This window comes from Rhinolophus hipposideros, assembly GCF_964194185.1.
Source record: "Rhinolophus hipposideros genome assembly, chromosome: 19".
NCBI lineage: Eukaryota > Metazoa > Chordata > Mammalia > Chiroptera > Rhinolophidae > Rhinolophus > Rhinolophus hipposideros.
Window position 1 is genome coordinate 27,773,509 of NC_138065.1, and position 27,087 is coordinate 27,800,595.

At 43.7% G+C, this 27,087-nt stretch overlaps 1 protein-coding gene across 1 annotated transcript; it reads left to right on the forward strand.

Moving 5' to 3' along the window:
- Positions 1-545: 545 nt before the first annotated feature.
- Positions 546-26,440, forward strand: FCRL6 (Fc receptor like 6; the record flags this gene model as incomplete). The annotated part of the gene is made up of 6 exons (XM_081026351.1): positions 546-576; positions 5,960-5,980; positions 7,685-7,951; positions 8,426-8,710; positions 15,015-15,086; positions 22,077-26,440. 6 exons carry the CDS (start codon positions 546-548, stop codon positions 22,142-22,144), a joined length of 744 nt encoding a protein of 247 aa, XP_080882477.1. The 3' UTR covers positions 22,145-26,440.
- Between the last annotated feature and the right edge of the window lie 647 nt (positions 26,441-27,087).

Below are 27,087 nucleotides of genomic sequence, written 5' to 3' on the forward strand. Positions count from 1 at the left end.
CTCCAACCTCATCAATCCCTTATTCTCTCCTGAACTGATACTCCTGGGACCATTTTCAGTATTCCACTTCTCCACCGCATTACAGTGAACAGACACACTTTTCCTTGGAGGGCAGGGAAAATTTGATAACTGGAGGTCACTCAGGGTTGGGAAATAGATGATCTTATTGTTTCCAGTGCTGTGGTACCTGATGCTAAAACTAAGAAAATTCTGGCAGTCTCTGGATCTTTCCATAGCCATGTCCCTCTCAGGTTTCTAGAATGAGCTTTTCGAAGCTTACTAGTGATTTACCTGACTCCTTCATGCTTCATGGTCAAGAAAATTCATTTAAGTAATAATACTCTTTCGACCAAAGAGGAAATACCAATTTGAGCTTTTAAAGTTTCTTCCCCACTTCCTCTATTTATACTCTCAAGCAGTAACACTGCCCACATCAGAAGGATCACCCATGCCCCATGGTCCTGTGGCCTAGATGCTCTCCCCCAACTTTGCCTCTGGTTACATTCAGTCTGACCTGCTCTGTGCTCCGTGCCAAGCCAGGCCCCATGCTGCTCTGGATGGCTGTGCTGCTCTTTGGTAAGTCATTGACCATCAGTATCTCCTCCTGGCACCAAAAATTGTAAGTCATTCCTGAGATACAAAGTTTCTGATTTCACCTTTCTCAGTTCATATGAGTTTATGGCTGGAGCTTGGGACAAGTGTGTGCTTGTGGACAAGCTTGAGAGAAATGGCGATGGGGATGTGGGAGACTCCCAGTTGTTTCCTGTCCATTTTCCTGGGTCCTTGGAAGGGCAACCCTTTGGTGTATCGAGCTAAATTAGGGAGGCTGAAAATCACATCCTGAGGCCCCAAAACATGTTTACCCTGTGACATCACGTTAAAATACCTATCAGGTGGTTGCTAGAAGGGAGGTGGGTGGGGATGAGGGAGAAGGGGAAGGGATTAGACAGTTTAAATTGGTAACTACAATATTGCCATGGAGATGTGAAAGACAGTTTAGGGAATATAATCAATAACGTTGTAAAGATTTTGTAGGATGTCAGATGAGCAAATGTCTTATTAGGAAGACCACTTCATGGACGGTGTAGATGCTTGACCACTGCGCTGTACACCTGAAGCTGAAGCTGAATAATATTATATGTCAACTATAATTTAATATATATATATATACATATATATATGTATATATATATATATATATATTCACAGGATATGGAGTATAGCATAGGGAATAGAGTCAATGGGATTGTAATAGATATATACGATGTCAGAGGGGCAATAGATTGGGGGAGGAGCGTTATCAGTTTGTGAGGGGTGAAATGTCTAACTACCGTGTTTCCCCGAAAATAAGACCTAGCTGCACAATCAGTTCAGACTGGGTCAGACAGGGTCTTATATTAATTTTTGCTCCAAAAGACGCATTAGAGCTGATTGTCCGGGTAGGTCTTATTTTTGGGGAAACATGGTATTGCATTGTTTTGTACACCTGAGACTAAAAAAATAATAAAGTACCTATCAGGGCTGTCTCAAAAGGAAAGAAAGGAAAGCAAGGTTATAGAAGAAAGGGAGGCTACTGCTGGAGAGGGGAAAAAGATCAGGGAAGTGGGGAAAAGCAATTCCATGCATTTGCTCAATAGTGGGAGGTGTGGTTTTATAAGGATACATATTCTCATGAAGCCTCAGCATTTTCTTAGAATCAGTCAGCCATGACTGGGCTTCTCACCTGCTCAAGAGGTTTATGTTCTGAGTGTCCAAAGTCTTTTTCAAATTGACCGTTTCTTTTCTACCTACATCATGTGGAGGGTGGGCGGGGGTGGGGAGGTTCTGTTCCTAGTCTGACTTGTCCTTGGGTCTGGTTTGAAAGTTCGAATCCATTCTCCCTGATCCATATATCTCTTCTTGACCCACTTACCCTGGAGTCAGTCACCCAGTCCAGTGACTGAAGGGACTGGTCTATGGGTAGAGCATTGTGGGCAGGGAGGATCCTTGGACTCTCCCAGACTCAGCTCAGTCTCAGCTACTGTCATCCTGCTACACTTAAAAGGAACAAGTCTGGGCGTATATTTCACTTTGCTTTACAGTTTCTGAGTTGACTTACTTTTTGTTTTAAACTTGGTCCTAGTAGTCTGTTTGTTTTCCTTGAACCAGAAAAGCAAAACCATTCCTAAACACAATCTCTTTCTGAACAGAGTTTGTGGGAATTTGACCCCTGTGAGGAAAATACCTGTTCCACTCAGTGCTTTTTCTTCCCCAACATCACTGTGTTACCCTGTGTGCTCTACGAAAGGCCATTTGGACAAGCAAGAAAATTTATGCTCACAGTTAAGGACAGAGACAGAATTGCCCAGTGCCTGTATATACTCCAGATGAAAGTTTCCCAAGGGCAAATTGCTACCTTGTAACAGGAACAGCCCTTGGACTTGACTAGATATAGTTCAAGAGCTTACCAGCTTGGAACCAAGCATCTGGGTGGGAGAGAGCAAAGGAAGAGAAGAAAGAGAGAATCAGTGACTGGCTGAATAGTGGACAGTGTAATGGAGAACCCAGGCATGACTGGGTTATACCTCACGCTCAGGACCCCAGAAAACCAGCCTAAGATATAGACCCCATAGCTGGTTGTGTACGAACAGAGTGACTGTAAGTGCAGAGCTGCGATTTCCTCTTGAATGTGGACAGAAAGACAGAAAAACAACAGCAACAACCATGAAAAAAAAAACACCACTGAATACCTACTTTGTAGTGTGTACATTATCTTATCCAACCTTCAGAGACTTAGACTACAGGGTTTTTTGTGTGTTTGTTTTTTATCCCTTTCAAACAGTTGAGAAAACTGAGGTTTAAAAAGGTTAAAAACTTGCCTAAGAGGACATGAACAGAAACTTCTATCAACAAGACATACAAATAGCCAACAGACATAAGAAAAAAATGTTCAATTTCACTAGCTATTAGGGAAATGCAAATCAAAACCACAATGAGATATCATCTCATACCTGTTAGAATGGCTATGATAAACAAGACAAATAATAACAAGTGTTGGAGAAGCCTTGTTATTGGAGAAAAAGGAACCCTCATATACTGTTGGTGGAAATGTAGATTGGTACAACTGCTATGGAAAACAGTATAGAGATTCCTCAAAAAATAAAGAATAGAATTACCATATGACCGAGCAATCCCTCTCCTGGGTATCTACCAAAAAAATTTGAAAACATTTATCTGTAAAGACATATGCACTCCGATGTTCATTGCAGTATTATTTACAGTGACCAAGACATGGAAACAATCAAAGTGTCCTTTGATAGATGATTGGATAAAGAACATGTGGTATATATGCACAATGGAATACTCTGCCATAAGAAAAGATGAAATACTGCCATTTGCAACAACATGCATGGATCTTGAGACAATTATTCTAAGTGAAATAAGTCAGACAGAAAAAGTCGAGAACCATATGACTTCACTCATATATGGGATATGAAACTGAAGGCAACAAAGGAACAAGACAAACAAATAAAGGAACTCATAGACACAGACAACAGTTTAGTGGTCACCAGAGGGTAAGGGGGTAGGGTAGATGGTAGAAGAGGGTAAAGGGGGTCAAATATATGGTGATGGAAGGAGAACTGACTCTGGGTGGTTAACACATAATGCAATCTATAGATGATATATTATAGAATTGTACACTTGAAACCTATGTAGTTTTGTTGACCATTGTCACCAAAAAAAATTTTAACAAAAAAATGACACACAAATAACTTGAAATAGATCATTAAAAACCTTGCCTAGAATTACGCTTCTAAGAAGAGCAAAACAGAGATGCAAACTCAAGTTCACTTGATGTGAAACCCCATACTTTCTCTTTTGTACTTCACTACCCCTAATCTGGATGTAGTTGTTTCTAATCAGGTGAAACTGGAAAATAAAATTCATTTATTTAAAGTGCCTGGTAGGACATGGTCACACAATAAATGGTGCCTATTACTATTATTGGCTATCAGGGATTCAGGAAGCTAGGGTCCCTGACATTGAACGTGCTGGCATATGGCTGGATGTACACTAAAAATGTATTTAAAGTTTAGGAGATGAATCTTAATTTTACTCTGAGCCCTGCATTAGCTAAGTTCAGTCCTAGTACTGGAACCCACCCCCCATATACACGGCATCCATGACAGATGTCACAGGACTTCCACATAACCATTCACCTCCCAGCAACATGACAGCCACCGCTTGGCAAGAAGCATATTGCTATGTGGTGTAGTTCAATTATGAGATAGTTTTTAATGTTGAGCTGAAACCTGGCTCCCTGACTCTCTAATTTCCATGAATTAGTCTCTCTTCTCTCCTATGACGTAACAGAATAAGTCTCTCCTTTCTTTTAAGCTTCATCCATGATGTATTTGAAGACTATTCTGTATCCTGATTCTGTCTCATCTTTCTCAAATAAATATCCCCCAATCCATAATAGGAAATTGTTCCTGGACCCCTGTTCATTGTCCTTGTCTCCTCGGTCTTGATGAATTTTGTCAATGGGTGAGGAGATGGACCTTCTCCCCCCTCCTGCAATTGGTCTTACTAACACAGAGTTCATAGCAACTGCTGCCTCCATTGTCTGTGACTCTGTTGTATAACTTAGTTTGACAATAACTCTGGGCTACCTCATCATACTGTCACCTCATCTTATATACTGTCACCTCATCTTGTCAACCTATAGCTACCATGTTTCCCAGAAAATTAAGACCTAGCCGGACCATCTGGCTAGGTCTTATTTTCGGGGAAACAGTAACTGTGGCCTCCGGGTCTTCTTTATAGGAACTGCTGTGAGGAGCTGTCGCCTACTCTGTATGTCCCAGTTGGCTGCTGTCTTGATTGCCGATAGTGGTTCTGCAGTCACTACTCCAAGGTCTTCCAGTGCCTGGACAGCAAGTTGCTGGGGTCTGTGGACACAAGCTCATTTGAAGTGTCTCTGTGCTCTCTGGATGCCTTCTTTCTTGTTATGGGCTTCAGTACCCTCAACCCTGTTTGTTCACCACTTTGTAGCTGCAAAATTGTGTCCCGTGGAGAGGGAAAAGGAAGGGAGGCATCACTACACAGTAAGGTCTTAGTTATTCTGAGATCAGGCCTTATTTGTGCATGCAGGTAATGTAGTAACCATTTCAGGTAGTGGGTTAATATAATCTACACAACTATTCTGTAAGGAGGAAATGACTATTATCATTTCCATTGCACAGTCAGAACCAGAATTTAAACAACTCAGAATTTAAACAATTTGTTCATGCTCACACAGAAAGAGATGGATTCATGAGTACAGTCCAGGTCATCTAATTCTAAACCCTGAATGCTATCCACTATGCCAAACTCGTAGATGTGTTTAGATGGGAACCAGGGGGAGATGGAGGGATGAAGAGAGATGGTAAGAAAGATGTGTTTAGATGGGAACCGGGGGGAGATGGAGGGATGGAGAGAGATGGTAAGAAAGAGACTCATAATTCTGCATCCACTGTGGACCTGTGGCTGAGCTAACCCTGAGCTGAGTAAAGAATAAAGCTGAAAAGTCTTCATCTATATCTTTCACATTCCAGGCAGTGTGTCCACCATAAAAGTTGAGTGGCTAGGTGGCTAAGTGTCTGATGGCTTGGTGTTTAGGTGACTGGGTCACTGGGTGATGAGGTGACTGGAAGGTTGGGTGGTTGGGTGGTTGGGCAGTTAGGTGGCTGGGTGGCTAAGTGGCTGGGTAGCTGGGTAGCTGGGTGGCTGGGTGGTTGGGTGGCTGGATGGTTAAGTGGCTGGGTTGCTGAGCGGTTAGGTGATTGAGTGGCGGGAATGTTGGGTGGTTGGATGATTAGATGGCTGGCAGGTTGCTTGATTGAATGAATGTTAGCTCCTATTCCTGAGGTGACAAGCCTCCTTGTCAGAAAGTTCTTTCTGCTATTTAACCTAATTCTGTCACTTTGTTCTCTTGCAGATCCCTGTGTTGGGAAAACTGGTGAGTCTTTTCTATGCCTCTTCTATCTCCAAGTGTGTTTCTGGGCTAAAAGTTAATGGATGGGGATAAAATGACAATTAGGTCTCACAGAAACAGCTTTAGAGCAGTATCAGTCTAAGCCCCTTCTCTGGGAGTTTTAGCTAATGCCAGGAAGAGGAGAAAGCCAGGACTCCACTGGTCTCAGGCTGAAGGAAATTCTAGGGTAACTCAAGTCCTAGTAGAGTGGCTCTGGGTCTCCATCCTACTTCCTTATAAGTACTGTGTTTCCCCAAAAATAAGACCTAGCCAGACAATCAGCTCTAATGTGTCTTTTGGAGCAAAAATTAGTATAAGACCCGGTCTTATTTTACTATAAGACCCGGTCTTACATAAGACCGGGTATAATATGATATGATATGATATGATATGATATGATATGATATGATATGATATGATATGATATATGATATGATATGATATGATATGATATGATATGATATGATAAATATAATATAATATAATTTTATATATATATAAAATATAATAACATTAGAGTTGATTATCTGGCTAGGTCTTATTTTCAGGGAAACACAGTAGCACTGACCTCTGACTCCTCCTTTCCATGGCTCTGGAGCTGCTGTATTCTACACTCATCAAAGCCCTGGACTCCTTTCCCTACCTTTTATGGTCAGAGAAGCAGGCATGTTGTCTATAGATTAGTCTTCTTTATCCCTCAGCTCTCTACCCTCCACCCATCCTGTCCCACTGACATCCATCAAGCATTCTGTCAAGTAGGAGAAGATTCTAATCTATGATCATCTTAACCTCCAAGCGCATGTTCTGTGATGCCAGGGAGGAACAATGCAAACCAACACTTGGTGCTGCTAGAAAGAGCAGCCATGGAAGCAAGACTCATAATTCAGTTACCCTGTGAGCATCACTAATTCCAGGGTAAGGGAAGTGGGTCATAAGGATCCAAGGAGATCCAGGCAAAGGCAGGATATGCAGAGGCTCCCCTACGAGCCTTGATGACAGGGCTCTCTACGTGATTAGTCATCATTATGCTCCGGCCATCCGTCCTGGCCCTGAGGCCATCTGGGACTAAGGTCTGCCCTGTCAAAGAAGTATGGTTGGGGACAGAACATCCTGGGAAAGAAATGATACATGCCTCCCCATGACTGTGGTGGAAATGAAACCCCTCTCAGAGGATGGAGATGGAGGCTGGGCAAGTAAGCCCAGGCTGTGGCACTTCCAGCACCTTTCGGGAAGCTGCACAAGGAGTTGCAATGGGGCAGCCAGGGCCTGAGAAGCCAATCTAGGGGAGCGAGAATTGGGGCAGCAGGAATGAGGCAGAGCAATGGTTGGAAAGAATCCAACTTGAACCCAAGCTTGGTCAGGTAGTGGAGAAAACTACAATATAAAAGGAGACAAGAAGGGTGGGAGAGAAGGCCAGAGAGAAGGTGCAGGGAGAGAAGAGAAAGGGAGGGGAAGGAGAGGAATAAAGAGAAGAACGGAAGAGAAAGAAGAGGAAAAGGAAGGAGAGGGAGTGAAGGAAGTTGAGGTCCGGCTTTGTCCTAGCCGGGCATGAAGAACTGAGGGACAGCAACAGATGTGAAGTGCCATCCAGGAACCTCCATCCCCAGTGGAAGGCTCTGGGCTGGGACAAAGGGAGAAAATTGACTGAGGGGACCTGCTTCATGGTGACCCTGTTCCCATGTCTCACAGTCTGGCTGTTGCTCCAAGCCTGGCCAGACCCTGTGTTTGAAGGCGACATCCTAACTCTGCGGCTCCCCGGAAAGAAGAATGTAACCCTGTCCTACATGAAGTTCTATAAAGATGGGAAAGTCCTGCATTTCTCTAAGGACAACCAGCCTCTGTTTGTGGGGACAGCAACCATGAGGAGCAGTGGCCAGTACAGCTGCACTGGGGAGGTCATGTACTTCCCACAAATGGACAGACAAGCCTCAGGAATGGCCATGGTTCAAGTCCAAGGTTAGTAACCAGCTGAGGGTATTGCGGGGAGGAAGGATCTGGGATCTGGTCTGTAGAGGTCAGAAACTCTCTGGGCAGCACCCCTCCCTCTGGCTGCCCCTGATGGTGGGCCAATCCACAGGACCCTGACATGTCCATGATGCTGCCTACATGCCCTGTCCCTATGGGGCTTATATGGAGCCAGGGTACATCTGGAGAAGAGGGAAGAGGCCTGAATCAGCCCTGCTGCTCACCATACCCCTCCCATGGAGACCCTGGGCCAGACCCCTCCCCTCTGGGGATTAGATGACATCTATGGCCCTCTGGCTCTGGCCTTCTGGGATTCCGGAGACTGGGGTTGTGTGGGAATCATCTCAGAGCCAGTGGGTAGGATGAAAGACCAATTCCTGGGGGACAAAGCAGTGTCTCCCTCAGCCTCCTGGGGCCTCACTATCCAGGACTTCCCTCCTGAACCCTGGGCCTGCCTCTCCCCAGAGCTGTTCCTGCCTCCTGTGCTGAGTGCTGTCCCCTATCTCAAGCCCCATGAGGGGAGCCCGCTAACCCTGAGATGCCAGACAAAGCTGCACGCCCAGAGGTCGACCTTACGGCTCCTCTTCTCCTTCTACAAGGAGGGCCGCATCTTGCAGGACAGGGATGTCCACCCAGAGCTGTGCATCCCAGCAGCCAGAGAGAGAGACTCTGGGCTTTACTGGTGTGAGGTGATCCCTGAGGATGGCAGGGTCCAGAAACAGAGCCACCAGCTGGAGATCAGAGTGTGGGGTAAGTGGGGGAGGGAGACACTCCCCAGTGGTCTATGTGGTCTGGGCATTGGGCAGTGGGGCCCTCTAGGAGTATAAGTAGGAGCCCTTAAGGGAGGAGCCAGGAGCCTGGGTGCCCCAGCTGACCTTTCAGCCTGGGTGCTTCCCCAGGTCCTGTGTCCCATCCTCTGCTCACTCTGAGCCCCAGGCATCCCAGCCTCACTATAAGAGACATGGTGGAGCTCCTTTATGAGTCCCAGAGGGGCTCCCCTCCTATTCTGTACAATTCTACCTTGATGGGGAGATCACTCGGTTCCCTGTGGTGGAGCGGCCTCTCTCATCTTCCTGGTGACATCAGAGAAGGATGCTGGAAACTATATCTGTGAGGCTGAAAACAGTATCTCCAGAAAGAGAATCCAGGCTGAGATACTCTTCCTGGATGGTACGTCTTGGACTCCAGCCAGCTCTGAGCCCCACATGCTGTCTAGGCTCAGACCTCACTTCTCTATGTACCTCCCACCACATGGGCACAATGCTGGGCCCGTAGTAGGCACTGCATGGCTGAGCATGGACCCTGTTTGGAGTATCTGTCCACTGAATCTGGTGGGGAAACAATAAGGTCCATGGAGAATAGCGTAGGGGCTATTCTACGCTATTCTACGCTATAACAATATTCTACGCTATATTCTACGCTATAACAATAGCGTAGGGGCAATGTGGTCCTCCATGATATTGCCCTTCCATGTTGGCATCCTATGAGTCATCCCTAATTCCCATCTACAAGGTTTGTCCAGGCCACTTGGTTCCCCCTAATGCCAGCCATTTTGCCTCTTGTATGCCTGTTTGAATTTCATCCCCAACATTCATGGTCACCCCTACTTACCTCCCAGGACCTCAGGTCTTGTCCTCCCCCACCAGCAGCAACTGGCTGGTTCCTTGGCTGCCTGTAAGTTTGCTTGTTGTGATGGTCACTGCTGCTACACTTATGAGTTATTTCAGACGCTGGAGAAAAACCAGTCAGTAATTCTTTTTTGCTTTCTTGGTTGCTGAGTCCCTATGCCAGTCCATGTCATACAACAGGGCCCATGGAGGGACACTTACAGCTTTCAAAACAGTCACACAGAGATGCACACAGACACATCACTGCACACTGAGGCACAAATTGAGGCACAAACAAGACCATACTTCAGACAGCACAACTGAAAAAACCCAAGGTCTTCAACTCTCTCTGTAATTAAACTCAGTAGAACTCATCTGCTTAATAGAGGAGAAAGAAGTAATGAGAACTCCAGTGTGCATGTGCATGCTCGCACACACATTCTTTTGCAGTGCTGTGCCCTAGGTGAGTGTTCAGTGGATTTTAACTCATCAGAAGGAAACATGGTGGAGAGGACTGAGCAATGGCTTGATCCCAACAGTGCTATTTACTAATGCTGTGACCTTGAGCCAGTCCACTCTAAGATTCACTAAATATTGCCTTCCCAGGGTTATTGTGAGGGTTTAAGTTGATGAGATAACATTTATCTAATATCTAATTATTAGATTGGGGGCTCAGTAGGTTTTCATTGCAGTCTAAGCAAGTCACCAGGCAGGTTCCCCAGGCTGCCTTTTCATCTCTTATTCATTCCCTAATTCCTCCAATCAGAGACACTGAAAATAAAAATTTATTTAAAATTTGGATGTAGAGGATTCTTTAGAGAAAAAGAGGGGAAGTAATCAGATAAATGGCATTTCAAGGAAATCTATTGATTTTGATATTCTAGATTTCTTCTTCTTCCTGTCTTGGGCATGACATAGTAATTAAGCATGAAAGTTGACTTTCAAAGAAATCACATTGGGTGGCTACATGTTTATTACAACTCTAACCCTTGTTCACCTCAGGGTACACATAAGAGAATGGCTACCAGTGTCAAAGCTATTTGGTGTCAGCTTATTCCTAGGCCCTCAAAACCATCTACAAAGGTTCAAATCTACCCACTTCCTCCTCCCAGAGGCAACATTCTTATTTTCCACTTGTCAAGGGCAAAAGTAATTGCTCTCATAGACCGCAGACCTAGATTTACCTATTCAAGCTCCCTCTGTTAAGGAATTTGTGGTGAGTTTTCCAGGATCTGGGCCAGACTACTCTTGAGGAAGACCACTCAGTCATGCAATCCAAGTATTCCTTCCTGCCCATCAGCCAGAATACCTGAAAGGGTCTCTCTCCAGCCCTAGACCAGTCCCCCGTCTCACCAGGCATCCCAATTAGGACTTGGGCTAGCCTCCAACTTTCTCTCCTCTTTTTAATTTAGTACTATTTGTCCATCCAACCTCCCATCCCCACTACCCTTCCCTCTAGTCTTGAATCTAGATTTCCTGACTCTAAAATGGGAAAGAAGCAGGATATAGGACCATAAACTAAAGATCTGTGAGTTCTACCATCCCTGCACTGTAATAAAGCCTCCTTCCAATGGCCAACCTGGCCTAGTATTTCTGTCCACCCAACCCTGGGTCAGAGCATTAAAGGCAAAACACCACAGCACAGCCAGCTCCTTCCCAGCCCCAGACAAGATGGTGAAGGACCAGTCACTGGTGAAAGATCCTCCAGAGGAAGATGCCTTTCACAGGGAATAAAGAACATCCCTCTTCATGAGGAGATTCTGCCGCCCCACCCCCACCCCCTTGCCCAATTCCACCCACCACCACAGGGAACATCTAGTCTCCATTTTATTTAGGAACCTATCTCTCATGAAAACAAGGCTCCTGGCGGTGATCCTCTTATCTCAGAATCTCAGGATCACATAGCAGCTCTTAGATTGTCACTCAGAAAAACACCCTCAGGCCTAATCCCTTAGCTGCACGGGCACACACACACCCACAGTCAGATTAACAGCTTCGTTCTTTTTTTTTTTTTAATTAATTTATTTATTTATTAGTTTCAGGTGTACAAAACAAGGTAATACTTAGACGTTCATCATTTATATCCCTCATACTGTGAACCCCCCTCCCCCCATCCACTATCCCTCCGACCTCACACTGAACCATCACATTATATATATAAAATTATAGTTGGCATTCATTAATGTTTAGCTTCTGGTGTACAATGCCATGATCAGGTATCCACAGTATCCCTGAGGTGGTCTCCCAAATAGGACGCATGTCCATCGGATACCCAACAAAATCTTTACAGCATTATAGAATACCTTCCCCAAATTAATTTTCAAAAAACCCTGAGGCCATCTTGTGGTTACCAGCTGCTTCCAAATCCCTTCACCTTTCCCCTTATCCCCAACCCCTTCCCACACACCCATCTAAACACTCTCGGTTTTTTCTGTGCGTCCCCAAAACTGTCTCTGATTAGTTCATTCACATAGTCTTTTCTTTAGATTCCATATATAAGTGAGATCATATGGTACTTGTCTTTCTCTTTCTGACTTATTTCACTTAACATAATGTTCTCTAGATCCATCCATGTTGCTGCAAATGATAAGATTTCTTTCTTCTTTATGGCTGCGTAATACTCCATTGTATAAATGTACCACAGCTTCTTAATCCAGTCATCTACCGATGGGCATTTTGGTTGTTTCCATATCTTGGCTATTGTGTAAAGTGCTGCAATAAACATAGGAGTGCATACAGATTTTTGAATTGGAGTTTTGGAATTCTCTGGGTAGATGCCTAGGAGTGGAATTACTGGATCATAGGGTAGTTCCATTTTCAGATTCCTGAGATACCTCCATATTGTTTTCCATAGTGGCTGCACTAATCTGCAGTCCCACCAACAGTGCACTAGCGTTCCCTTTTCTCCACATCCGCGCCAGCATTTGTTGTTTGTTGATTTATTGATAATAGCCCTTTTGACTGGAGTGAGGTGGTATCTCATTGTGGTTTTTATTTGCATTTCTCTGATGGTTAGTGAGGTTGAGCATTTCTTCATATGTCTTCTTGCCTTCTGTATGTCCTTTTTAGAGAAATGTCTCCCCAAGTCCTCTGCCCATTTTTTAATTGGGTTGTTTGTTTTTTTGGAGTTGAGTTGAGTAAGTTTTTTATAGATTTGTGATATTAATCCCTTATCAGATATATCATTGGCAAATATCTTTTCCCATACAGTAGGATCCCTTTTTGTTTTATTGATGGTTTCCTTTGCTGTGAAGAAACTTTTTAGTTTGATGTAATCCCACATGTTTATTTTTTCTTTTACTTCGCTCGCGCGAGGGGATATATCAGTGAAAATCTTACTCCGGGTAATGTCCATGAAGTTTCTTCCTATATTTTCTTCTAGATATTTTATGGTTTCAGATCTTACATTTAAGTCTTTAAGCCATTTTGAATTTGTTTTTGTATATGGTGTAAGGAGGTGGTCCAGCTTCATTTTCTTGCATGTGTCTGTCCATGTTTCCCAACACCACTTATTGAACAGACTGTCTTTACCCCATCGTACATTCTTGCTTCCATTGTCGTAGAACAGCTTCGTTCTTGATACCTAGCTCTGAAAGACCCATAACCATTTCTAGATGTCATATCCATTCCTCAACAAATAAAAATATGCCAACACTGAAGATATTCAACAGACTGTATATCTGAAGGCACTTTTCAAAACATGACCAATGATGGTGTCATCAGGATGTAGTCATGTAAGGCGTCTATTTCAGAGTAGCACTTACCTAGGTATACAAGTTCTGGTTTCTTTGTTTAAAAGGGTTCATTTTACTACCTGTTGTTATACCTCCCACAAAACAGACTTCCATTGAATTCACAGAGCTCTTTGAATAGAGACTCAGAAACAGAACAGAAAAATTAGCATTAGGAATGTTTAATAATCAGGGACCTCTCTGAGTCTCCATAAATGCCCTCTTGGTTCTCCAGGAGGAGCCATTTCCACAGATTCTACCCAGTGATTTTGATGCTTTCATGCAGTTAGAGCTAATGAATGTTTCTTGGGCATTGGGCATGGACCAGGTGCTCTAAAATCCACATGTGACCCAATTCTTGTCCTGGGAGCTAATATTTAAAGTGCTAGAATCATCTGCTATCACAGGGACACCATGCTAGTAGAGAAAAAGCATACAAATTCTACATTATAATTCTGTCCCCACCATTTACTCTGTGACCTGGGAGAATTCACCTCCACGAGCCTCAGTCACTTCATCTATAAAATGAAGATACTAGTACCAGCCTTTGCAAGATGGTTGTGAAGAATAATAGATATCAAAGAATTAGAAGGAGAGGCTTTTTAGACATCCAGGCATGTGCTGGTCACTGGGTTGGGAGCTTTGCTATGAATTTGAACTCCCCAGCCCAGCATCTGGCACATAATGTACAGTCAAAGTTATTAGTTTTTCCTTCTTCTGAAAAGCAGCCTGACTGGTGGGCCTGGGCCCTCTCCATGAAGGGTGTGCCCCATCATTTCTCATCCTGCTTCTTCCCAGTTTGTGATTCCCTTGGAGCCATTCTACCCTCTAGGGTATTTTTCAAAGGAAACATCACATAAAAATTAACTAAGTCCAGACCTGCGAATTAACCCTCATAAACCAGCCTTAGCCCTCCAGCAGCCTACACTGACATTCTTTCTCTCAGCCTCTCTGTCCCCACCATCTAGTCTTGTCTGGAAAGTGCTCAGTGAATTGTGCCTTTGTATTTCCTAAGGCCCTTTTCACTCCTGAATCCATCCCTTGCCCAAGGTGGAGAGCAGCACCCACTGTATGCCAATGGTAAGGACTTCCAGCACGACCATGATCTTCCCATGATAGCAGGGAAGGGCCTCTTAAAAGGAGGAAGGAGAAGGAAAGTGTGTGAGCCAGAGTGTCAGGAATCAGTCATTGGAGAAGGAAGCAGGTGGCTTCTGGGAAGGGTTTGAGGAGTTGTGGTGGGAAAGGGAAGCAGGAAGGGAGCTGGCCTCCAGGAGAGAGGCTTGGGGGAGGGAAGGGAGTTAAACTAAGGGTTGGCAAACTATGGCTATGGGCAAAGCCCAATACGCATTTTTGTAAAGAAAGTTGTTTATGTTATTATGTGTCTGGGTGGTTTCACACTACAGAGCCAGGTGGTTGCAAAAGAGACTATGCCTTACAAGCCTAAAATGTTAACTATCCCTTTTACAGAAAATGTTTGCCAGCCTCTAGTGTAAATAGTGTCAGGCTTGAGAAGCTATTAGAATTTGCTAGAGAGGCCAGGCATCTCCTGCCAAGGTGGATATCCCAAACTAATCATCACCTCCCACTGCCAGTTATTACCAATTATTACTGTTACAGAGCCCCTGACTAGCTTCCCTCCATAAGTGGCTCTGGGATACTTATATCTTGAGGTGGGACAGTCATGCAAGTCCATTTCAATCTCATCCCCTCTTTCAGTTCATTACCACAATGAGAAAGATGAAGGTGTCATCTACTCTGTGGTGCATACAACTCCAAAGAAGAGAGAAGGTGAGTGATCGCATGTGAAACTTGATATCTTTGCTAATGTAAAGGGGAAGTTTGGGGCCTGGGCTGAGGTGTCACTACCACTACCATCATTGTTACCATTTACCATGACCATAATTACCATCATCATCACCACCACCACCACCACCACCACCACCTCCTCCTTCACTGCCACCATCACCATAAACACCATTATGACTACCATAATCACACTTCAATATTGTCTCCACCACCACCGTTATCATTCTAACTAGGGATTGTTTGCCCTTTTCTGAGCACTGTCAGGGAACAAAGGAGAGAAAAGAATGATGCAATTTACCTTTGCCCCAGAGTCTAAGCCAGGACATTCTCTGCTATAAGAGGAAGTCAAGAAGACCACAAGCTCCAGCCATACACATAGAGTTAGGATGACAGGGATAGGGGAATGACTAGTCCTCTCTCTAGCAGAGATAGGGACGACTATGGGTTTCTGAATCAGTCAGAACTGAGTTCAAAACCTGACTCGGTGTACTAACTGTGTGACTGGACAAGTTATTTAACTTTCCTGATCTATAAAGTGGAGATAATGCTTACTTTGCAAGACTATTATAAATTAATAGGAATAGAACCAGGGTTCTAGAAATCTTAAAGATCATCTGGTATGTAATAAGTGTTCAACAGCAGTTGTCATGTCTCACCTGCTCTGAGATTTCCATTCCTGGTCTGTAAAATGGGTTTGAATCAGCCTAGGGTTTCTGCTCCCTCCTATAAAAGTGGACAGCCAAGATGTGTTTTGATTCAGGAGCGGTTTCCCTAGGACATGACCAGTTACTGCCCAAAGTAGTGGCAGGGCAGATGGGAAAGAACACATGAACCCAGTTTCTCCCTGAGAAGAATTACAACAAGGACTTAAACATAAGAAAGGGAAAAAGAAACCAACCTCAGAATATATGGTTTTCAATGGCAAAATAAGGAAACATACTGTTTTACTACTAGCAGGGCAGCAAAGGTGAAGGCATGATTTGGGGGTGATCTATTCCAACTCACGCCTTCAGCTGCTTTTCCTGATGTGTGGCTGAAGGGACCTGAAACCCAGAGTAAGGAGAGTCATTGTGTTTCAAACTGCATAGGAACGGGGCACTGGATCTTTTATCGTTGGGCGAATGTTCCGCATCTGCAAAAATTCAGTATTTTTCTATGGTTCCACTTCTTATGGAAGTGACTGTAGAGTTAATAACTTTGCCAAGCCTCAGTTTTCTCATCCCCATGTGAGGAGGAACTGATAGCCCCTACTTTGCAAAACTGATGAGATTAATATAGTAAATACAATCCTCACACCTAAAAGAGTGCCTGGTACACAGTAAGTAGATATTTAATGTAGTTATTTTTAAAGTGTCTTTGACAAGTTCATAGCTCTCCATTCTCACTACAGAGGGTGCCAAAAAACACACATATTAAGAAAGAAAAAAACTATTAAAATTGTAATACTCAATATATACCGGTAACAAAAGATGAATACAAGTCACATTTGACTTCTGCAATTACAAGAGGTGCTCAAAGTGGTTCCCATCAGTGTAATTTTAATACAGTTTTTTCCTTTCTTAAAATGTGTATGCTTTTTTTTGGCATCTTCTGTATAATCCTTGTGAGGTAGTCTCTGTTACCACCACTACCACCTTTTTGGTTGAGGAAGCTGTGATTGAGAAGCCAAGTAACTGGCCTAAGGTCACACAGAAGCTGTGTGGTTGAACCCATGTCTCCTGATTCCTAGGCCCTTCTGTTGGAGATTAAGGGTTGGGGATCCTGCAGAGTAAAAGGGGGGACAGTGATCCTTGGGCTGGTCCATGCTCTCTGGAGGAAGACAGTGGCGAGAAGGTGGGAGGAGATGTGCCAGTGCACCAGTGTCCTGACTTGAGTGTGTTTCTCCCTCCCCACAGCCAGGCCTACGGAATCAACCTAGGGGGAAATGGTGAGTGGGACCCCTGCTGTTTACTCATCCTCTGGTTTACATCTGCTTCCTCATCCCAACCCAACTCTCCCACAGGACATTTCTGTCATCTGCGCTAAAGTGAAATGCCCACAGTTTGGTGTGGTTCCAGCCAAGGGCCTGAATATAAGAAACAGGACCCACAAAAAATCCCCTTGGTTACTGCAACGAAGTCCTCTGCTAGTGATGGCATCCCGTCAGCACACATACTCATCCACAGCCTCCAGTGCTCCTCAGGAGGCCAACGGAATCCCAGCCCATTCCGTGGGTCCTTCAGTTCCCAAGCCTAGCAGTCGGGGAGCCCCTGAGCCCTTCATCCTGGTCAGGGTTCTGAGAAGACTCACGGAGTACCTGAATGAACTCTGAGTCCCACTTTTAGCAGAAGACCAGGCAAAGGTGTGGAATGGGAGATCCCCATATACACACCAGATTCAAGCAGTGAACTGGACACAGCAGCCATAGATGTGTTCTTGCCACACAAATACAGTGTCAGATTCCCTTTCTATTATGGTCCTCGGTCCCTTTGGATGTGCTTGGCTTGACCCTGAAAGGAAAGATCATCAATCTGCATATCCTGGAGGGCAGACTATGGGCCGCTCCTCTAAAGCATTTTCAATTTTCAAGCTGCTGCTAAGGTCAGGGCTGAGGGGACTCTCAGAGGTTGGGTGAGACCAAAGTTAGCAGTGAGAATGCTGCCTTCACATGCAACCCCATTTCTGTTCAGACCCCTTCCAGGTTTTCAGAGTTGATGGAACTGAAGCTTGCCCAAAACCCCCATTTGAGGAGTACATCAGAAAACTCAGTTATCCCTTACATATTTAAAAAGATATATGATTTTAGAATCTATTTTGTTAATAGAGGTATGTTGAGAGATATATTGATTTGTTTCATATTTTGATCAATGGTAATCATTTGCAGTGCCTGATAGTTTGGTTTGGTTTGTTCATGGCATCCATATTTGATGTCTGAAAGTGGTCAATGAAGGATTACTTATACTTGTCAGAAAGGCCCTGGCTCCAGCCTTTCAGGCCCCTGCTCAGGAATCAGAGAGTGAGTCTGAGTTGCCAACGCTGGACTGCACCAGACCCACGCAACTCTCCTGGGAAGAAGTCAGCACTTTCAGAGAACTCCTGGCGAAAAAGGAGCTGCAAACATCTAGGATTTTTCCTTGAAATTATTAAAATGCAGACACTCAGACCCAATCCTAGTCCTGCTGATTCAGAATCCACATTTCAATAAGACCTCCAGATTTGTATGCACATTAAAGTTTTAAAAGTCTGGTCTACCTCCAAAGTACATACTTCATCGAAGTGAAGTACGAAGTACATTCATCTACTTCCCTTTGGAAACTTAACTGCCTGTGGTTCTGCTCTGAGTATATAACAGAGTGAAATGCTTGGTCTCTCTGACTCCATCTTGTTCAAACATGCTTTTTTCCCCAGGGCCTTCAGGCTAATAGCTTCTGCTTAGTCTTTCATATAGACATGCTAATCATTAGAAGAATTCTGCTTGCAGCTTGAGTTTTATGTATTGTTTATCAACGATTTGTAGGAACTTCATGGATGGATTCATATTAACTAGCACAATCTTCTTCAGACCCCTGCTGGCACCCAGGTGTCTGTGGTGATCAATCACCTCTTGCCCTTCCCATTTCCCCTTCCCTTGACATGAAAGAAGCCTAAACTCTGTACTGTCTTAAGGTGGAGGTGCTAAGATTGAGAAGGTGCTAACCATCTTTTTGGTTAGCACCTTCTCAATCAATAAACATTTCCTTACTCTATCTGATGTTTTGAGTTTTGGTCTTTTGAAGCATCAGACACATGGACAAGTAAAGACAGAGGATAAGACAGAGAGGCCTAGAGAACTAGTAAGACAACCCATTCTAGCATTTTTTTCTCATTTCTCTTTTACTCCCTTATTTTTCTTCCCTTCTCTCACCCTAACAATTCCCCAACCCCTTCCTCTTTCTCCCCATCTCTCTCATCACCAGTCTAGTCCATGTCCAGAATACACCAGAGCCCCAAACCCTTTGCCTCTTTGACTCTGCTAGGATGCCAGTTCATCTAGAAGTGTAGGGTCCTCACTGTCAACCAAGAAGCAGCCCTGAGATTCCAGTGGTAAATTCTCTTGGCTCTGAACCTGCCTCCTTCAGTTAAGGTTCAGAGCTTTCATCCTTGTCACCTCTGACACCAGTTTTTGCAATGGGGTGCTCTCTAAGTCTGTTACATCCCATTCTGGAATGCCAGCTGAATTTATGATCCTTCCTCTGATAAATATTTGTCTCAATGGACTTCTGATAAGAAAGACAATTTGAGATACAGTGGCCACTTTGGGGTTCTTTCAAGATTTCAAAATTAGCATACTGGGGGTTCCAAAAAATGTATACACATGACTTGTATTCATCTTTTGTTATCAGTATATGAGGTCTGACAATTAAGTTCTTGAACTCATCCTTGAAAAAGTGATACATACCTCATTGCTGAATACACTACAGTCACTTTTGAAGTACTTCCCTTGGGAAGCTATGCACCAATGCCAGTGCCTCGTCCACCCTTCAAAGTAATTTTAGAACTGTTTTTCTGGAATGGTCATCAGAGCCGTCGTCGTATTACACTTGATGTCCTGAATGTCATTAAAATGTCTTCCTTTCACTATTTTCTTTATCTTTGGGTAAAGAAAGAAGTCATTGAGGGCCAGATCAGGTGAGTAGGGAGGGTGTTCCAATACAGTTATTTATTTACTGGCCCAAAACTCCCTTTGGGAGTTGCACCTTTGGGCCATTTTTGCACACACCTTTCTCATGCCAAGATTTTCAGTTGAGATTTTCCTGTTTCTCTACTGATATTTACTTGGTCTGCTGTGCTTCTCACAGTCAGCTGACAATTTTGACCCACAATACAATGAATATTTGCAAAACTTTCATCAGTTCTGCTTGTTACTGGCTACCCTGACCTCTCCTCATCAGTGACTTTTTCTCTCCCCTCAGAAAAACGTTTAATCCATTTGTACACTGCCATTTTCTTCATGGCATTATCGCCATAAACTTGAACTAACAGGTCCCTGATTTCACTTCCACTCTTGCCAAGTTTAACAAGAAATTCAATGTTTCTTCGTTGCTCTAATTCAAGCTCAGACATCTTTGCGATGGCACACAAAAACAAATAATAATAATGAACTCCACTTAGCAAAGACACTGCCGCATGTTGACACAAACACAGCTGTAAGACACTGCTATACCAAGGTTATGAAACAAAACCAAGCTGTTTTTACAGTGCTGCCAATGTAAGCGCACGGTGGTAAGATCACAAACTTAATTATCAGAACTTCATATATTAAGTATTACAATTTTAATACAGTTTTTTCTTTCTTAAAATGTGTATACTTTTTTTTGCACCCTCTGTATTTAAGTGCAAAATTAAAAAATTTTAGAAATGTTAAACAAGCTAAATAGGAGGCATTTTGCAATTGGTATTTAGAGAACGCTAAGAAATTAAATGATTCAAAAACAGCCTTAATATCTCTTTTCTCTTTTTATCTGGCCTCAATAGTTTTCAGGGGAGTTTACCTTTAATATAGGACCCTGTAAAGGTTCCCCAGAATTTCCCTTCTCATGAACTCTAGCTATATATGCACACACACACATACACACACAAACATTTTGGTCCTTTCTCTTGTCTTTTTTTTTTTTTTAATAAAATGGACCAATTAGCCAAAATAATTTAAAACTCTAAAAGTCCACCTCAAGGGCTTTTCCTTAAAGAGAGAATTCCAAACCTCTCTAGGACAATGGAATGCATTCTTTGATTGACATGCAAAAGCTGCTAAAAGGCAAATTGCCTTTTAAAAAAAAATTGTATATTGAAGGCACTGCAGCGTGCAAAGGTGGTGTCACCTTATTTAACTCCCTATAGTCCACAGTCATTCGCCAGGTCCCCTCTGGCTTCCTGACAGGCCATACTGGGGAGTTAAAGGGACTGTGTGTTGGCCTCACAATATGTGCCTTCTCCAATTCCAATATTGTACGACCAATCCCCTCCTGCCCTCCTGGCAGGCGGTACTGTCACACTGTAACCAAGCGCCAGGGCTGTGGCAACACTTGAGGAGGGTGGTAAGCATGCCTGTGTGTCACCACTTTCACCACCCGGATCCGGAGATGGAACTCTCCTACCAACGTCTGTAAGCTGAGGCCATGTAGCATGTCCACCCCTAGAATATACTCCAGAACGGGGGAGACATACATCTTGTAGGTACGAGGGGGAAGCCTTCCTATACCCAGTGGTAAGGAAACAGCTTTCACAGTCAGTCTTTCCCCCATAGCCATCAATGCAGATTGCTGGTCCGGGGAACAGTTCTGGGTTCCCATAAACAAGATTGCAGTCTGCGCCAGTGTCCACTAGGGCCAAAACCCTCTGCACATTAGAAGGGGACCAATGTATGAACAGTTCAACGTGGGGCCTCCGGTCCCTGCTCGTCCTCTCTGACCGGGTACCTTGGCCCCGCCGCTAATCAAGCTGAAAGGAGTCGGCCTCAGGTGGCTGCATGAAGTCCTGGAGGGACACGGGTCGCACCTTCCCAGACTTCTCCTTTAGGCTTCTCCGGAATTCCTGTTCCGGACACAACTCTTTCCAAAGTTCCAACATGTGGGGAGCCATGATTTCTTGTTTCTCAGAAACCTTGTGAGCTGACTAGTGTATAGTTAACTTGTTTCAGCTTCTAAGGCACTAACCTTGAATGTTTGCAAGTTACTAAGGAATGAGGCGGGAGTGGCCGGTTTCCCAGACACAGATAACTGGTGGCTATCAGGACAAATGGTAGTCTCTTTGGGGAGTTTTGTAGTGACTCTGTAGTTTCTTTGAAGTTAGAAATTTACTCTCTGTAAGATAACATAAGCCAGTGAATGTTAAACTGCATGTACCCAAAGGATATAAATTGGTGAAGAAAATTAAATCATCGCTCCAGCACCACTGGAGACCTGCAGCATCTTAATTTGTGTGTGCCTCTTTTTTCATTCCCGCTCCCCCTTCCAGGTACCGTTCGTCTCGTCGGCAGGCTCCGACAAGTGGCGCCCGAACAGGGACACTGGACACGGGGGTAACAGCGAGGAACACCGTGTGGTCAGGGCCTGGCTCACAAAGAGGAGCTTATTTCATTGGATGCACGGTGAGTGAGGCACGGTCCCCCTCGGTCAAATGAGTGTGTGAGTGATTGTTTTCATTGTGTGAAAGAAGGGCCGAGGTTAGGGAAAAGAGATGGGTCACGCTAGCAGCAAGGACCTTTATGTTAGAGGACTTAAGAAATTACTCGCCGCCGTGGCAGCAGGGTGAGCAGAGAACAGTTAGATAAATTTTTAGAGTTTGTAAAAGAAGTTTGCCCTTGGTTTCCAGATGAAGGTACCGTCAGCCTGGAAACTTGGGAAAAGGTTGGAGAGAGAGTGCAGGATTATTATACTGCCCACGGACCTCAACTGGTCCCAGTAGAGACATTTGGGCTATGGACTTTAATTAGAGACTGCTTAGATCTTAGACATGAGGGCTGTAGGCTGGAAAAGGTAAAACAGGCAGAAAATGTGGAGCTTCCCGTTTCTGCCTCTGCTCCGGAGGAAGGAGAGGAGGGGGAGGGAGCTCCGATATACAATAATGAACCTACTTATCAGGAAGTGCCGGATGAGCTATGGGAAGAATTAGATCTGAAAGATCAAGAAGGTTTGGAAGAAACTGCAGCTAAGTATGATAGGGAGAAATATCCCCCTGTAGTGGCTGCAGCTCAAGAAAGTAGACAGCCCACTGATCCAATTTATACACTTTCTCAGCAAATGAAAATTCTTCAGGGACAGCTAGTGAAACTTAAGGTTGCTCGGAAGGGAAAAGATTGCCTCGGACCTCCCCAAGTGCCTTATACTGGGAAAAGCGTTTCCAGACCTCCCCTGATTGCTTACACCGGTCCATGGAATCCCAGGGGTAGGGATCCCCCTGTAAATAATTTCACTGCTCCGCCTCCTGAGGAGCCTCGCATATGGGATCCCCGATTCACCTACAGCGGTGATAATTCAACAAACTGACTTGGTAGAGTGGCTGTTTCTACCTAATAATTTTGTCAAATCACTCCCAACTTATTTGGAATTAATTTCAGAGCTTGTTTTATGAGCTCACACTTAAGTTCTTTATTTAAACGGAATCTAAGCTGATAAAATAGTAGTCCCGTTTAAAAAACAACAAATTAGGATTCGGGAGCTGCGGACTCCACTTCCCCACCCTGGCCAACCTCATCGAGCACATCGAGGACAACCACATCGAAAAGTTAGTCAAGACGAAAAAAAATGGCGGCGTGAGGTGAGGCTCTGTAACGCTCCCCTGGAATTTACAACGAATCGGACAACAATAACTCCACAAAGGACTCCTTGCACAGCAGACAGGCAAGACGAAGAGGCCGACTACTGAATTCACCTCCAGGTGGGTGAATCGCGCGAGCGGGGGAGGAGGGAGAGGAGAAGTGCGGAGACGGAGCCGCGCGGGCGCAGGACACAGACCTAGCTCAGTGCTCGGAGCCCGCTGCGCCCGGATCTTCCGCAACTGCGGGAGAGGGAAGGACTCGGACTGCTAGGGCTCCGCTTACGGCCCACAGGGCTGAGGGGGCAGCATACAAAACGGCTGAACCCAACGCTCGCTCACAGCAGACCTCGGAGCAAAGACTGAGGGAAGAGGGCTGAAATCGGTGGTTTAAGCTCTCACTGCCGAGCGGAGAACGGAAGCCTTAGGCACCGAGACTAGCCGCCCCCTCCCTACCCTCCCAGAGCTCGCCCCGCCCCCACCTGCCCGGTGCTAGAAGCGATAAAGTAGCAGTGTCGGATCAAAGGACAGAATATTTGCTGCTCTGAGAACTGTGGACCGCAGACACAGATTCGCAGCTCAACTAGTTCCGGCAAAGGGGAGGGAGCTGTGGAAGCAGGACTGGCTGTGGTGGTGGTCGCCGCCATTGCTCTGGGCCACCTCTCACAACTCACCCCGCCCCTGGCCCCACCTATCTGGGCGGATCCCTGCAGGAGTAAACAGAACTGCTGAAACAAACGGGCTCTGAATCTGGTGCAGAAAGAGCTTTGGAACTCCAAAAGCTCTTCGCATACCTATCAACCTGTTGCAGAAGACACTCCTGTAGATGTCTAGGAAGAGAAATAGTAAATCAGTGATTGCCATGAATAACCAAGGCAACAAGATAGCTCAGAAAGAAAGTGAAAAGTCTCCAGAAAAGGAACTTAGAGATATGGACCTTTGTGATTTAAATGACAGAGAATTCAAGATCGCAATTCTGAAAAAACTGAACGAGATGCAAGAAAACACAGAAAGGCAGTTTAATGAACTCAGAAACACAATCAAAGAACACCATGAGCATTTTACAAAAGAGATTGAAATCTTGAAAAAGAACCAAATAGAATTTCTGGAGATTAAGAACTCAACAGAAGAAATTAACAATAAAATATCCAGCTTAGGTAGTAGAGTTGACCAGATGGAGGAAAGAATCAGTGACATCGAAGATAGGAACCTGGAATTTACACAGAGGGAAGAAGAAAGAGACTTGAGACTTAAAAGAAATGAAAGAACTCTACAAGAACTTTCTGACTCCATCAGAAAGAGCAATATAAGAATAATGGGCATACCAGAAGGAGAAGAAAGAGGGAAGGGAACAGAGAATATATTCAAACAAATCGTCGATGAGAACTTCCCAAACTTGTGGACAGAACTGGATCCTCGAATCCAAGAAGCAAATAGAACACCTAATTACCTCAATCCCAACAGGCCTTCACCAAGGCACATTGTATTGAAGCTGTCTAAAATCAATGATAAAGAAAGAATCCTCAAGGCAGCCAGGGAAAAGAAGACGGTAACTTACAAAGGAAAGCCCATTAGATTATCATCAGATTTTTCAGCAGAAACTCTACAAGCTAGGAGGGAATGGAACCAAATATTCAAACTATTGAAAGAGAGAAATCATGAGCCAAGAATAATATATCCAGCAAAGATCTCCTTTAGATATGAAGGAGGAATAAAGACCTTTCCAGACATCCAGAAGCTGAGGGAATTTTCTAATACACGACCTGCACTACAAGAAATACTAAAGGAGGCTATTAGACCACCATAAACAGGGACAACTTGTGGCAACCGAAACATAAAAAGGGGGAGCGTAAAGGCCTGAACTGGAATATGGGAATAGAGAAAGTAAGCGGACTGAAGAAACTGGAATACTCTAAATATCAAACTTTTTTTTACATAAACTCAAGGGTAACCACTCAAAAAACATCCAAATCTGAAATATATACTGTAATAAAAGAAGAAACAGAGGGAAACATCATAGAATACTACCACACAGAAATAACAGACAACAACAAAAAGGCAAAGAAACAATGGAGACACAGCCTTACCAGAAAACTAAAGACAGAATGACAGGAAATCCTCACATATCAATAATCACCCTGAATGTAAATGGACTGAACTCACCAATAAAGAGACACAGAGTAGCAGATTGGATCAAAAAACTAAACCCAACCATATGCTGCCTACAAGAAACACATCTCAGCTACAAGGACAAGCATAGACTCAAAGTGAAAGGGTGGAAATTGACACTTCAAGCAAATGGTACCCAGAAAAAATCAGGTGTAGCCATAATGATTTCCGATGAAACAGACTTCAGGGTGAAAAAGATAACAAGAGACAAAGATGGATATTTCATAATGGTAAAGGGGACTATACAACAAGAAGACATAACAGTCATCAATATTTATGCCCCCAATCAGGGAGCACCGAAATATACCAAGCAACTACTAACAGAACTAAAGGGAGAAATTGACCAAAACACAATTATACTAGGGGACTTAAATACATCATTGACAGCTATGGATAGATCATCCAAACAGAAGATAAATAACGAAATCGCAGCCCTAAATGACACATTAGATGAATTGGACATAATTGACATATATAGAGCACTTCATCCTAAAACATCAGACTATACATTCTTTTCTAGTGTACATGGAACCTTCTCAAGGATAGACCATATATTGGGACACAAAATCAGCCTCAGCAAATTTAAGAAGATTGAAATCATACCAAGCATATTCTCTGATCACAAAGCTTTGAAATTGGATATCAACTGCAAAAAGAAAGCAGGAAAAAACACAAATACATGGAGATTAAACAACATACTTTTAAAGAACGACTGGGTCAAAGAAGAAATTAGAGGAGAGCTCAAAAGATACATAGAAACAAATGACAATGAAAATACATCCTACCAAAATTTTTGGGATGCCGCGAAAGCAGTTTTAAGAGGGAAATTTATATCATTACAGGCCTATCTCAAGAAACAAGAAAAATCCCAAATAAATAACCTCATGTTACACCTTAAAAAACTAGAAAAAGAAGAACAAGCGAAACCCAAGGTCAGCAGAAGAAAGGAAATAACAAAAATCAGAGCAGAACTAAATGAAATAGAGAACAAAAAGACAATAGAAAAAATTAATGTGACAAAAAGCTGGTTCTTTGAAAAGATTAACAAAATCGACAAACCCTTGGCTAGACTCACTAAGATAAAAAGAGAGAAGACACTAATTAACAAAATCAGAAATGAAAAAGGGGAAGTTATCACGGACACCACAGAAATACAAAGGATTATCCAAGAATACTATGAAGGACTATATGCCACCAAATTTAATAACTTAGAAGAAATGGACAAGTTCTTAGAAACATATAGCCTTCCAAGGCTGAATCATGAAGAACTGGAAAATCTTAACAGGCCGATCACCAGGAACGAAATTGAATCAGTCATCAAAAACCTTCCCAAAATCAAAAGTCCTGGACCAGATGGCTTCACCAGTGAATTCTACCAAACCTTCAAAGAGGATCTAATACCAATCCTGCTCAAACTCTTCCAAAAAATTGAAGAAGAGTCAGTACTCCCTAACTCATTTTATGAGGCCAACATTACCCTGATACCAAAACCTGGTAAGGACAACACAAAAAAAGAAAACTACAGACCTATATCTCTGATGAA